This window comes from Rutidosis leptorrhynchoides, unplaced genomic scaffold, assembly GCF_046630445.1.
Source record: "Rutidosis leptorrhynchoides isolate AG116_Rl617_1_P2 unplaced genomic scaffold, CSIRO_AGI_Rlap_v1 contig196, whole genome shotgun sequence".
Classification (NCBI taxonomy): domain Eukaryota; kingdom Viridiplantae; phylum Streptophyta; class Magnoliopsida; order Asterales; family Asteraceae; genus Rutidosis; species Rutidosis leptorrhynchoides.
The window spans coordinates 73587-87990 of record NW_027266446.1 but is presented as its reverse complement, the minus strand read 5'-3'; the positions used below and the strand labels follow the sequence as shown (position 1 = coordinate 87990).

The following is a 14404-nucleotide window of genomic DNA, read 5'->3' as shown; positions in this document are numbered from 1 at the left end:
TTAGTCTTTTGGGTTTCAGCTCATCACAGCCCAACTTCTTGCTTCCTGAACATGGCAAACACTCCAACCCTCTTTTTTTTTTTCTTTTTCATTTTTTTTTAAAAATAATGATACTAGAAAGACAAAAATAAAATGATATGTACAGGGATGAAATCACTTATCTCAAGTTTCAAGCAGTAGAGCAAAGTCCAAGAGCTCCTCTCAAGAACTCAAAACGACTTGCGTCTAAACTTCTCGTCAAGATATCTGCCAACTGCTTCTCAGTTGAGATATATTCCAAGGCCACCTTCTTCTCTTCAACAAGCTCTCTAATAAAGTGGTGATGAACTTGAATGTGCTTCATTTTGGAGTGTTGCACATGATATTTTTATATGCTTATTGCACTAGTGTTGTCACAGTAGATTGTCAACACTCCTTGCTCCAAGCCATATTCTTCCATCATTTGTTTCATCCATAGTAACTGAGCACAACAACTACTAGCTGAAATATATTCTGCTTCAGCAATGGATAATGATACTGAATTGTTCTTGCTAAACCATCACACTAGATTGCTTCCAAGGTAGAAACAGCCCCCAGACGTACTTCTCCTGTCATCTACACATCCTGCCATATCAGCATCACTGTATTCAGCTAACACTCCATTTGTATCTTTTGTATACCAAAGCCCCAAGCCTGTTGTTCCAGAAAAATAGCGCACAATTCTTTTAACAGCCTTGATATGCGACTATTTTGGGTTTGCTTGGTATCTTGAACAGACTCCTACACTAAAACTTAAATCAGGTCTGCTAGCACATAAATATAACAGACTCCCAATCATGCTTCTATATAGTGTAGGATCAGCATCTTCCCCTTCAATGTCTTCGGACAAATGATCATTTGTTCCCATCGGAGTTCTCATGGGTTTCGCAGTTTCTAACCCAAACTTCTTCACTAGATTTTTGGCATACTTCTCTTGAGAGATAGATGTCCCATCCTTGCACTGCTTGATCTGAAAGCCTAAGAAGTAACTTAATTCTCCTACCATACTCATTTCGAACTCACTAGCCATGCTGTGAACAAATCTCTTTCTTTCCGTTTCACTTGTTGAGCCAAATATAATATCGTCAACATAGATCTAGGCTATGGTTAATTCTCCCCCTATGGATTTGAGAAAAAGAGTTTTATCAACTCCACCTCTTTTATAGCCCTGTTGACCTAAATACACCGATAGTCTTTCATACCATGTCCTTGGAGCTTGCTTGAGACCATATAGAGTTTTTGTGAGCTTGTACACATGATTTGGAAAAACCGGATCACAAAATCCTTTTGGCTGCTCTCAACATATACTTCTTCATTTAAATACCCATTTAGAAAGGCACTCTTGACATCCATTTGATACAAGGTAATGTTCCCATATGCAGCCACAGCTATCAATAATCTGATTGATTCAAGCCTAGCAACAGGAGCAAAAGTCTCATCGAAATCCACTCCTTCGACCTGTGTGTAACCTTGTGCAACAAGTCTCGCTTTATTTCTAGTGATATTTCCCTGCTCATCAGTTTTGTTCTTGAATATCCATTTTGTACTAATGATATTGCAATGCTCAGGTCTAGGAACCAGTTCCCATACTCTGTTTCTTTCGAACTGATGTAGTTCCTCCTGCATAGCACGTATCCATAATTCATCGGTCAAAGCCTCATCAACTTTCTTTGGTTCAATTTTAGATGTATAAGCAACATAATTCATCATATCTCTGTAGTTATTTCTAGGCACCCCTCTTGTTCTTCTTTCATCGATGTCTCCAATAATATCTTCGGTTGGATGGTTCTTTTGGATTCTTGTTGATGGATACACATTCTGGTTTGTGACTGCAGGTGTGGATTCTTGAGTGTTCCTAGAATCTGTGTTAACAGGTAATGCCTCCACACTAGGTGTGTTTTCATTATTGTTAACATCTTCTGCTCCTAATGCCCCCACACTAGGTGCGTTGTCATTAGATAGAAGTTGACCAATTCCAGGTTCACCATCCTCTTGATTTTCCACTTCCACCTGCATGTCATCAAACACAATGTTGATTGATTCAGTAATGGTATTAGACTTTTCAATAAATATCCTATAAGCTCTATTATTAACTGAATAGCCAACAAATACTCCCCTTTCACTTTTGGAGTCGAGTTTCCTTCTTTGTTCTCTATCCTTCAACATGTAGCAGGGGCTCCCAAATTCATGAAAGTACTTTACTGATGGCTTCTTATTTCTCTAGATTTCATAGGGAGTTTTCTTAGTGTGTGGTCTGAGATGCACCCTATTCATAATGTAGCATGCAGTTGACATAGCTTCACCCCATAACTTGTAGCTTAGCTTTCTAGCATGGATCGTGGTACGGGCCATCTCCGTAATGGTTATGTTCTTCCTTTCCACCACTCCATTTTGTTGAGGAGTAATGGGTGCAGAAAATTCATGCATAATTCTGTTGTGCTCACAGATTGTTGTGACCACTGAATTCTCAAACTCTTTTCCATGATCACTTCTAATTCTGATGATTTCTCCAGTTGTGTTTCTTCTTTCATTGTTCAGTCTGGTGCACAGCTTCATAATGATGTCAGGAGCTTCATACTTCTCTTTAAGAAAATCCACCCAAGTGTACCTGGAAAAATCATCAACACACACAAATACATAAGATTTACCTCCCAAACTTGGAGTTTGCATTGGCCCCATTAAGTCAATATGTAAGAGTTGCAGAGGTCTCTCAATGGTGATATAGGTTACTTTGGAGTGCTTTTCCTTTGTTTGCTTCCCCATTTGACAATCTCCACAAGTGATGTCGGAATCATATTTGAGAAGAGGCAGACCCTTTACAGACCCTATTTTTGATAGATCAGCTAGATTCTTAAAACCAATATGTCCAAGTTTCTTGTGCCACAGTTTTAGATTTTCTGTGCTAGTCTTCAAACACTTTATATCTCTATCAAGAGTATATGTGTTGTCAGCTTGTCTTGTTCTTGTCATAACAACTACTCCGTCGATATTGAACACATTGCACCCATGCTTGTTGAACCTGATTTCACAATCTTCATCACACATTTGTGATATGCCAATCAGATTGTGCTTAAGACCTTTTACCAATAGAACATGCTTTATCTTTGATTTTGAAGAAACTGGTAGGCTTCCTTCTCCAATTATAGCATTTGAATTTCCATCACCGTAAGTAACAGTCCCATGATTTTTGTAGACAATATTCTTCAAAATTCCTTCCTCACCTGTCATGTGCTGAGAGCAACCACTATCAAAGTACCAATCGGCTACCCTTTTAGATGAAAATCTGCACATCAGACCCTTCAATCCTCTTCTCTTTACCCAAACACGTTGCTGAGAGTGATTAACAACGTCAACTTTCTTCTTTGGATGCTTTCTTGAAATTGAAGAAATAAATCTACGAATATCATCATGTCTTATGAAACATCTAGGTCTTATATGTCCAGGTTTGTTACAATAGTGACATATGGTTTTGTATCTCGTCACTTTGTTTTTATATCCTGAACTGGTTCCTCTTTTTGTGATTGACGGTTTGTGGCCTATGCCAAATAGATTGTTCTTAGGAGCTACTTGATCCAAGATCTCATCAAGATTTCTTTTTCCTTTATTGAACTTCTCAATTGCACTGTTGGCTTGAGCTAATTTCATCTCAGTTTTTGACAAATCATATTTCAACTGAGCGATTTCAGTTTTGTATTTTTCAATCACCTTGTCGAAAATCTCCCTTTCAGCTGACAGTTGCTTCACTTCGTCGGAGAGTATGTGATTGATTTTGAGAGATTCAGCCATTTTTCCAGCTAGATCGTCGAAAGCAAGGTGTATGTCTTTGTCTTCAAAATCACTATCTGAACTCTCATCAGAACTTGAGTTATACTCTGTCTCACCAGTGCTAGTAGATCCTGTGGGCACAGATACACGGGCAGCAAATGCATTATAAGCAGGAAACTCAATCTAACTTCCACTATCACTGGACTCAGATTTGTCTTCGAATGTCTCCTCATCACTCCATGTGGATATAAAAGATTTCTTCTGCTTTTCAAGACTGTTGGCACACTTGGCAGCGATGTGACCAAAACCTTGACATTCATGGCATTGTATCTTATCTTTCTTAAACCTGATCCTTCCTTCACTTGATTCTCTTTTTTTAAATTTTTGACTACCTCCACCTGACTCATTCTTCTTTTGGGAATTTCGACTGTTCTTCTGAGGATTGATTGCAGAATAATCAATGAACTTTGCCTTGTTAAACTTCTTATACATCAATCCCATGTTTTTCGTCAACAGCGCCAGCTGCTCATGGACTGAGAGTTGCTCACCTGTGCTAGTAGATATATCTTCCACTCCAGTTTTAAAAGTAACAGATTTAGATTTAGACTTATCTCTATTTCTCATAGCCAAGGTCATCTCATGAGTTCTAAGCGTTCCCATTAGATCATCAAACTGCAGGATCTCGAGATCAGTAGATTCACTAATAGCATCCATCTTTGAGCTAAACTTCTCCAGTAGTGATATCAGCACTTTTCTCACCAATTTGGATTCCGGAATCACCTCGCCAAGAGCAGCAGATTCATTAGCAATGTAACGAAGATTCTTTTCAAAATCAGCAATAGTTTCATCATCTTTCATGATTAGAGTTTCAAACCTGGTGGAGATGAGGTGCAGCTTTGATTGTCTAACTAATTTTATTCCTTCATATGTGAGTTGAAGTGCATCCTAAGATTCTTTGGCAGTCTCAAAATTTTGGATAATTTTGAATACACTGGGACGCACGACACATTGAATGATGCTGACAGCTTTGCTGTTTGCTGCGCAGGTAGCTGTTTCAGCTGTTGTCCATTGATTTTCACTTTTGATGGCTTCAACTCCATCAACAGTTGCAGTAGGAGGTGTCCACATAACTTGTGTAGCACGCCAGATAGCTTCATCCTGACTTTTCAGGTACCACTTCATTCGATTTTTCCAATAATCATAATTGGATTCGGTAAGTAAAGGAGGACGAGTGGTTAAACTGCCTTCTTCGATCTTGTCTTCCATATTCAGAATACGTAAGATCTTTTCTCAAGGAGATTTCTTGAGCCTGTTTTGATACCAATTGAGATTATATTCTGACCCTAATCGACAGACTATCGCAGTAGTGCTAACGGTAGCAAGTTAACACAGAATAATAAAACAGTGCTAAAAGTAAATAACACACGATATGATAACGCAGTTCGGAACACTCAACGTGGATGATCCTACTCTGCGGGGCCTAGCCCAGTGATAAACGACATTCCACTATTCTTGCAACGATAGGAGTACACGGATTATAATTCGCAAATCTATAATCTACTTCCTAACTCACTAAGTGGATTCTTCGTCTATACTAATACAAACAACCTTATCAATCGGACAAGGACTTTCTTGCAACCTCTCAAACAGATTACAAGCGCCAACAACCTTATCAATCGGACAAGGACTTTCTAACTGCCTTATCAATCGGACAAGAACTTTCTTGTAACCTCTTACCAGATTACAAGTGCCACAAGGTTTTGCACTTTAACATATAACTCTGTAAGTAGTTGAAATAGTGCTCGATTAAGAATACTCACCCTCAAAACGTTCACGGACACATAATGCCAATCAATCATGAACAATGGTGTAGATAAGAACGTCTTCTCCTCCAAACGCAAGTCGGCAGAACTGACAGCACAAGGCGTCTTGTAGGATTTTAGAGACTTCGGTCTTTTATACTAGAAACCTACAATCTTGGAGAATAAGACTTCTTCACGGATTAGGAAAACCAATCCCTTTTTGAATAGGAATAGCATCCTATGAGAATTCTTGACTTCCTTTCTTTTAGGAATTAATTAGGACTCCTTTATACAATAGGAAATCCATATAAACTCGGTTCATAGTAAGAGATTCTCAATTACTAGTTTTCCAAATAAGACTTGTACCACAAGAAAGAATCAAATCTTCATTATAATAGTTTTGACGAAAATAGCCAACTCACACTAAACTGGCGTGAATCTGGATTCTGTGTACACTCACGGCAGTTTGACATAATAGAAGCAAAATAAAAGAAATTGTACCAGCTGGGAAATTCTAACCTTGGAAATGACTAAATCACTCATTCAGACTGCAAACCTCGTCATCTCTTTCACAAGCTACATTCTTACTCGAGTAATACTACCCTCATTTTCTATCTGAAGCTACATTGGCATCCATTACACTAATAAATTTATTCAGCGTTCCCAATGTTGAAAAGTCGGAAAATGAAAATCAAAAGTACTGAATTTGAAGTGAAGTTCAGGTTACAAATAAAAGCCAATTGATCTAAGAAATTGGATACCAGCACTATCAAATTCCCAACAGCTAGACTTCACTTCTCTAGTCCAATGGGGAGTTGAACATAAGATTCGGAGATTCAAATTCAACTTTGGTAGTCCTTTTCTGCGAAAGCAACACTACAAGTAAAAAGCATTTCCTTATTCACTCAGAGAAATGGTTCATGACCTCAGGTCCACATCATTGACAACAGTAGAAGTACAGTACTGAATCATCCCATATATCCACACACATCAAAACAAAGGCATTGCACTCCTAGCTCATTATCAAAACTCACAATTTCCAACTTTTTGCAAAGCACAAATCCATTGACTCGGAGCAAAATCCCACTATAAAGAAATTAACTTTCTTACAACAATACCAGATAAAAGGCATTAGACCCATCATTTTTATTCACACTACCATTTCTCATTCATATTGGACATAAAATGTCACTTGAATGTTCTAACCTTCATTATGTAGTAGAGGCTAGCTATACCAACAAGTTTAGACTCAATCAAATATTCGGATCCACCTACACATTCGGTCAAACTATAGTTGACCAGGCAGTTTGTACATTTTGTCCAACAAGCAAAAACTTTTCAGTCTAAACCTATTTGGAAAGATTTCAGCCGACTTAAGAATCTCAAGTTTCCATATTGATAGTAGTTGTGTATTCATCCTTGTAAGTTTGTTTTTAATTATTAATAAACCTAATGCAAGTTTGTGATCTTTACAATCTGCTTGCTTGCAAACAGTAGCTAGAATGATAGATAAATAAACTGTGCCTTATTATAATTAGTCTGTCTTCGTCACACATACAATCATAATCATGAAAAAGAGAGTTCAACTCCTATTAGTTCCATTAAACACGATTCAAAGCCTATTACATAGCTCGGAAGGTACAATTCCACAGGGCCCAGTAAGCACCAAAATTGGTCGCCACACTCTAACAATTGGAAGTACCATCTAAATTTGTATTTCGTACGTACGAGTAATTCATGTTTAGGAAAATACTCTTTTTACAAGTTTAGGAAAATAATCCTTTGTTCGAAACAAAGCACAAGTCTTAGTATTTTCTTCTTGAGCATGACCGTTTTGTTCTCGTTTCTAAGTATTGAGCCGAATCCAAGCTGACGTGCCGTCCAATTAATTAACCTGCGTGGATAACTGACTTTGACTTGACCAAATAAGTTAACCTCATTGAATTGCTAAATAATAATGGCATGTGATCAGTCTGTGACTGAAAGCCAAAAACAGAGAGAAAATAAGTGAGTGTATGTATTTTTTTGACCTTATTGTAAATGTACTAGTAGTACTGAAAATCTTGTAACCATGCCTAGTCCTATATTTCAATTTCTACATATTGACAAAACATTCATGTTTATCTCAGCAAGGTACAGCAATGACATTGAGTTGTCCATCATATACACATATCTCATCTATCTCCCCCGATAATACATTAACATATCACTTTATAGTTCATGTCATCTTCAATTGATAGATTATTATGATTCCTCAAAAGCTTATAAACTAGTACTAGTAGTTTAAATGTTATACTTTAGTTATTCTCTTGGTTGTAATACCCTTTCACGCATCCAATTCTGAAATTTAATTCTCATGTCAGAAGAATATATATCAGATGTGAACACAAAATTTTACTTTGGCTAATCTAATTAGCCTTACAATATCTTTGTAAAGATGATTGAGGTTATATAATATACCCGGAATTTCACTTGTAAAATGGTTGATGAATTACCAGCTTCTCATTACCATGGTATAAAGTGAAAAGTGAGGAATAATTGCAGGCTTGAAATGACATATGTAATTTTTCAGCTGTGAAGATAAGAAATTTTGTAGATCGGAACAAGTTCTTAAGGCTAATCAGCAGAGCACAATATTTTTGACTTATCACTTTCCTTTCATTTGAAGCCATCGATCACTCGCACTTTCTAGTTCTCCTTTTTTACATTTTCCTAGATGTAGGAACTAAGATTAAGAAGTCTTGAGCTTTGGTGGGATTTTGACCAATGTGTGTGAATATGTTTTCCTCTGCAACCTAATAGGAAAATGATTAGCTATTACTTTTTGACCTTGGATGAACAAATAGAAAGAAAGAGAAATAAAAAAGTAGTACATAAGTAACTTAAATCAACCAGATTCTTTCCCCAGCCAAACTCAGACAATGCCAGCAATTCTTGACCAAGATGTTGCTGTACTATATAAAAGGTACTTGTAATACCGCCCATCCATTTATCGTCCCCACTTAAAAGCACATTGTTTTCTTCTTCTTCTTCTCTCCAAATTAGCCCCATTCGTTTTTGAACCCCATCAATCAAATCACTTACACAAGTTAACTAATCTCTCAATTTACTAGCTATGTCATCTTCACTACCTCTCTTCGCAAAGTCGGTAAAAGTGACCTGGCACAATATGATTGGTCGAGAATCTTGAACTTGAGGCGAATAGAATTAATGACTCTTATTAGTTTTATGCCTTTCAAATCAAAACATCACCTCACTACAACTTCTTTAAGAATGGAGCTTAAATTCAAAATCAAGGAGAGTCTACAATTACCACCATAGAAATTAAGAAAAATTAATCTTGGTAGTTAGCAATGCAGAAGATGGAAGCAGCAACAAAGCAAAACTCAGCAGATATTGATCAACAACAACTAGCTGAGCCGAGAGACACGTACAAGATCGCTTATATAATCCATTTCTTGCTCGGAGCCGGAAATTTACTTCCATGGAATGCTTTGATCACCGGCGTTGACTATTTCGGTTATCTCTATCCTGGCAGGCATGTAGAAAAAGTTTTCTCTGTGGCATACATGGGATCTTCCGTACTTGTTTTAATCGTAGTTATGAGTTTCGGAGGCTGGAGTAAATTCCTAAGCTTTAAGTTGAGAATGAACTTGGGGTTTTCCATGTTTGTTCTCTCTTTGATGGTTCCTCCAACCATAGATTGGATTTGGGGAGATGTTAGGAATTCTAATAAGGTGTATCAGGAAAGAGCCTATTTCCTGACAGTGGCCTCTGTCGTAATTTGTGGTTTAGCTGATGGCTTGATTGGAGGAAGCCTTATTGGATCGGCCGGAAAGCTCCCCAAACAGTACATGCAAGCTGTTTTCGCTGGGACTGCATCTTCAGGTATTCAAAACCATTTTTCGTTCTTTAGGAATTTTATGCAAACCTCTTTACCCGAAAAAGTTAATTTCTATAATAAGCAGAATTTATTATTTTGTCTCACCAGCTAACTTTTCTTGATTTACTGAATATAGCTAGATTCAAAAGAACTTAAGTATGTATTTCTGGTAAAATCGAAATCAGAAGGAATTTACTTGTGCTTGAAGATTATTAGGATGATCAATGATTTCTCTGTTTCGTTAAGATGTCCATTTCTATCTCAATTCTATACTTCTTTATTCAAACTAATCCATTTTGACAGCACATTCCAGCATTTATGCAGTTAACAGAAGCATTCCATCGTTTTTTTAACACAGGCGTTTTAGTTTGCCTCTTGAGGATTATAACAAAAGCTTCACTCCCTCAGACTCCCCAAGGACTTCGGACAAGCGCTCACTTCTATTTCATAGTCAGCTCTACTATCCTTCTATGCTGCATTCTAAGCTGTGCCTTGTTATACAAGTTACCAGTTATGCAGCAACACTACAAGAATCTTAACAACGAACCATTCTACTCCAAGCCAAAATACCGGGCTGTGGCAAAAAAAATCCAGTGGCCGGCATTGAGCGTTATGATAATTTATATAGTGACTCTTTCGATTTTCCCAGGATTCATAGCAGAAAACTTGGAATCCAAGGTTCTTCGAGATTGGTATCCTGTTCTGCTTATCACAGTATATAACATCTCGGATTTCGTGGGTAAAGCTCTTACTGCAATATATCTTGTAAAGAGTATTAAAAAGGCAGGATGGAGTTGCTTTGGTAGGCTTCTGTTCTATCCACTATTTGCAGCTTGTCTCCACTATGGACCTAAGTGGCTTAAAACTGAAGTACCCGTAATGGTTCTGACATTCATGCTCGGTTTAACGAATGGATATCTAACAAGTGTCGTCATGATACTCGCCCCGAAGAGTGTTCCAGTTTCAGAAGCCGAGTTATCTGCAATTGTGATGGTTGTGTTCCTGGGATTTGGATTGGTGGGAGGTTCAGTTCTTGGCTGGTTTTGGATAATATAAAAATATACTAGTTAGTCCTTATATTTATGAAAAATGCCAATGTTGATCCTTATATCTTAAAATGTCCGAAATTGGGCTTTGTTTTTAAAAAAAAAGGTTTCTGCACTACACCAGGGACTGATTTCGGACATATTGAATGTAAGGACCAGTATTGGATTTTGCAGCAAAGACTAATTGTTGCTTTTATTATCCCTACAAGTATCTCATAATTCTGTCAGGTTGATTTAGTCCTAAGTAGGAAATCTTAGGAGGAATTTTCTATTAACAACTCTTTGGAGTAGCATGTAGTCCAATCTTCATCATTTGTATAATACATTATATATTTTATGAATCCTTGTTGCAAATGAGTAGTGTGCGCGCGCGCGCATACCGGTGGGGATCTGACAAATTATGACAAAGATGGATAATATAAGTAACAAGGGTTAGAGGGAAGTCAATATGAATTCCTCTGATGCAACCTGACATTTCATTCATATGATCATCTTGTATCTTCTAAATTGTGATGAAAAATGTACTCATCAACAGTCAAAATGGACTTTGATGAAGAGATGCTGTCAAAATAAGGAAGATAAAAATATGATATGCTATATAAAATGCTTTGAAGATTAGAATATTCTTTCTTGCACCTACAAACAAATCAATGATCTAAAAATGGAGAGAATGAGAATCAATTTTATCAGGAAGTGAAATGCTTTAGCCTCAAAACATAGAGATAGATTGATGCTGTTATAAACCACATCATTTGATACAACATAATGTTGGAGATGTTCATATGATCCTTTAAGAAAACTAGGAATCTTGGCGCCTTTCTTCAAAGTAACATGTAAATAACAAGGCTTGGACAGCTTGGAATCTTTTGAAACATGACAATTTATTCCCATAATTCCAGCCAGACAATTTTGCAGCAAAATTGACACTCTAAATGACAAGGATGGAACATAAAGCCGGCGTAATTAGCTTTAGAATACATATTTGAGAACTTCCATGACAATTCATATGGTCTAATATAACAATGTCTCTCCGTTTGAAAGAACTTTTGATTCCATTTCCAGCAATATCAGTATAACTTGCACCATTAAATTGACCATAAAATCAACCAAAAGATGGTTAATTTATTCTGTTAGTCATCCCTGCAAATCTGGTAGACATGATTTATTATCATCATTCACTAGCAGCAATTGGAGAGGTGGAGGATATTGAAGAGTTTTCCAGTCAAAATTTTCATTCATCACATCTTTATTCTTCTTTTTTACAAGATGTGAATCCAAAAAGGCGCAAAATTCAGCAAACTACTATAATACAACTCATCTCAAGGAAGAAAAACAACAAGGCTGTATACACAGAGATGCTATATATCTATATCTAATTAGGATATGTAATTATAAAGTGATGAGAAAAGATTTCAAGAACGAGCAGCTAGAGGAGGAGAAACTCCCTGGAAGAAGCTCGGCGACGAAATTTCCTTCATCTCTTCCATTTCGTGGTCATCTTCTTCTTCGTCCTCTTCCGTATCCCATAGAAATCTAGCATATGATGCCAGAACATAACTGCAGATCATCAAATGAGCAAAAACAAAAGTCAATACCAAATTAGTAAATTACACAAATAAATAACGACAAAAGCCAAGTACTCCGTATATATGTATACCTATCATCAGGGGAAGCTCTAACAGCTTGATCAAAGTAACTTTCGGCACGAACAGAATCCTTATGGCTGTTCCAAATCAAATCAGCATACATAGATAAAACATTTCCATCATTCGGATTCATCAAAATAGCCCTACTACAATACTCTTCTGCCTTGGATAAATCCCCACGAACCTGATTCAATTTCGGAACCAAAATTAATACAATTTTTTTCATCAAGCCTCTTTCAAGAACAAGAAATTAAGTTTCTACTTACCTCTTTTAAGAACTTTGCATAGTTACTAAGAACCAAAGCATTGCCAGGATTTGCCTCGATCATATTCTGGTAATACAGATCAGTATTATGATCATTCCCATTGTTTTTACCATCTTCTCCGTCACTCCCACCACCACTAGTATCGCCGCCGCATATTTTTCCGCCACCACTTCCAACGCCGCCTTCAACCAACAAACCCAATAAACCCCCGCTATCGAAAAACTCCATCTTTTCCTCTTCTTCATGAATAGACACGTGCAAATTCACGGGTTTTCTTTTTGGCACGGAACTAATCTCCTTAGCCATTTTTTTCATATCCGTCTCTGAGAAAGCTCTAGCCATGAGTGAAACAGAACGGTTTATTGGTAATTGTTGGATATAAATCTCGGATTCTGGCATACATGACCTAACCAATGGCGTTGAAGAACTTCGCAAAAGCATTTTTCTTTTCTTTTTTTGATTGCAGATATTTTCAGTCTCAACAAAACCCAGAATCGTTCTTTGGCGAGAGAGAAATAAGAAAAGGTTTTTGTCTTTCGAGATGCTTGAGATTGAAGAAAGGCAGTTTTTTTATATAGGGAGGAATGCGAAATGTACGGATGAAAAATCAGGGCCGTTGAATTTTAAATCAACGTCTGGACATAGTATTACTTGTTTTACAGTGTCTATGCACGTTGTTTATTTTTAGTTGCTGCGCCGGCCAGTAAGCTAGAGAGATGTTTGTTTAGCCAATTAAAATAAAATAAAAAAATCGAAAACAGAAACAAAAATCACTACTTCAATGTTATTATTGCAATTGAGAATTATGAAATGAATTAACATCCGAAAAATAATGCGTTTAATGCAATAAAAACAATTATTAAAAAATAATCATAATGTGTACTTTATTAATGAGTTCGAAAGACTGATTTGCTTTTTTACCACGAAAAAAAAAAAGTGCTTTACTGATTCTCAACCCGAAATAAACGAGACTGAATGAACGATAATGCATGGTCAACGTGTACCTAATTATAGCAAATATACAGTAGTATATTTGATCATTTGCTTGTACTATTAAAATCATAAATCCACGAGTTAATTTTCATTTTAGAATAATTTCTTATGACCTATAATGGGTAAATGGTTTCTACTGGTTCAACTTTGTGTATTAATAAGAAGTTTTGATTCGATCGATGATCACCTTCAAAAAATATTTCGATTCGATCTTTAAGAATGAAGAATCATTATGATTTCGTGACTTTCGTAATTGATGGCCTATAAATAGTACTAGTAAGTAGTAATATTTGTAATTTAAAGATTCTCTTAGAAAAGTTTTTTTTTTTTCTTTTTTGAATAATTGTTAGAAAAGTTACATCAATCGCTAAGCAAACCAAAATATACTATAACTTCTACAACTTATCATTATTTAAAAATTAAAACTTGTATAAAAGTCATTAAAATAGCTTTTCACAAGGCCATTGGAGAGCCAAACACGGCCTAACGAAACCAAAATAAATACGGAGAGAGACGACAAGAGTAACAGAGCAAAAAGTTCACGGCTGACATTCTACGGAGGTGGGGTCACGTGAACTTGGTCTCCTTCAAGTGCGGACCCACTAAGAACCGTTTGATTGGTCGTCAGTAATCGATTGACGGTCTTGATTCACTCTCATCACGTGAAGCCCTTATCTCAACTTAGCCAATTTCCTCCCTCATCTACTTTCACTAACTAGGTCTGAAAGGGAAAGCGCACAGCCGGAATACTTATGGTATAAATTTTTCTTTTCTAATTGTGGCAAATTTATACTACCTTTCTCGATCGGTCAGCTAATATGCATTCACTTTTAATTTTTCATTAGGAAGTAAAAAGTAATAATTCATTTAAATTTATAAATATTATGCGATGAATCATTTTTTAAAAAAAAATAAGTTATAGAGAAGGAAATATTTAGTAATATCACATAGATGCAATCTATTTCTTTTTTCGCACATAGATGCA

The 14404-nt window shown here is 36.5% G+C and overlaps 4 protein-coding genes across 4 annotated transcripts; 1 reads left to right on the top strand and 3 right to left on the bottom strand.

The window, feature by feature from the left end:
- Nucleotides 1-582: 582 nt before the first annotated feature.
- LOC139881799 (uncharacterized mitochondrial protein AtMg00810-like) lies at nucleotides 583-1048 on the bottom strand (the record flags this gene model as incomplete). The annotated part of the gene is made up of 2 exons (XM_071866208.1): nucleotides 754-1048; nucleotides 583-672 (listed from the first exon to the last, which is right to left on the bottom strand). Coding segments are annotated over exons 1-2 (385 nt in total), but the record flags the coding sequence as incomplete, so codon positions are not given.
- A 146-nt stretch (nucleotides 1049-1194) lies between these two features.
- LOC139881798 (uncharacterized) lies at nucleotides 1195-2184 on the bottom strand. Its single transcript, XM_071866206.1, has one exon. It carries the CDS (start codon nucleotides 2182-2184, stop codon nucleotides 1195-1197), a length of 990 nt encoding a protein of 329 aa, XP_071722307.1.
- A 6754-nt stretch (nucleotides 2185-8938) lies between these two features.
- Nucleotides 8939-10524, top strand: LOC139881797 (equilibrative nucleotide transporter 8-like). Its single transcript, XM_071866205.1, has 3 exons — nucleotides 8939-9473; nucleotides 9827-10070; nucleotides 10203-10524. The coding sequence occupies exons 1-3, from the start codon at nucleotides 8939-8941 to the stop codon at nucleotides 10522-10524; spliced, it is 1101 nt and encodes a 366-aa protein (XP_071722306.1).
- A 1402-nt stretch (nucleotides 10525-11926) lies between these two features.
- LOC139881795 (uncharacterized) lies at nucleotides 11927-12768 on the bottom strand. The gene is made up of 3 exons (XM_071866204.1): nucleotides 12427-12768; nucleotides 12172-12344; nucleotides 11927-12071 (listed from the first exon to the last, which is right to left on the bottom strand). Exons 1-3 carry the CDS (start codon nucleotides 12766-12768, stop codon nucleotides 11927-11929), a joined length of 660 nt encoding a protein of 219 aa, XP_071722305.1.
- Between the last annotated feature and the right edge of the window lie 1636 nt (nucleotides 12769-14404).

Coding starts and splice junctions, on each gene's coding strand:
- LOC139881798 (XM_071866206.1), bottom strand. CDS start 2,184: ATGTTGAAGGATAGAGAACAAAGAAGGAAACTCGACTCCAAAAGTGAA.
- LOC139881797 (XM_071866205.1), top strand. CDS start 8,939: ATGCAGAAGATGGAAGCAGCAACAAAGCAAAACTCAGCAGATATTGAT. Junction 9,474..9,826: donor CGCTGGGACTGCATCTTCAG/GTATTCAAAACC, acceptor TTTTTAACACAG/GCGTTTTAGTTTGCCTCTTG. Junction 10,071..10,202: donor AAAAAAATCCAGTGGCCGGC/ATTGAGCGTTAT, acceptor CATCTCGGATTT/CGTGGGTAAAGCTCTTACTG.
- LOC139881795 (XM_071866204.1), bottom strand. CDS start 12,768: ATGGCTAGAGCTTTCTCAGAGACGGATATGAAAAAAATGGCTAAGGAG. Junction 12,345..12,426: donor ATGCAAAGTTCTTAAAAGAG/GTAAGTAGAAAC, acceptor AAATTGAATCAG/GTTCGTGGGGATTTATCCAA. Junction 12,072..12,171: donor AGAGCTTCCCCTGATGATAG/GTATACATATAT, acceptor GATGATCTGCAG/TTATGTTCTGGCATCATATG.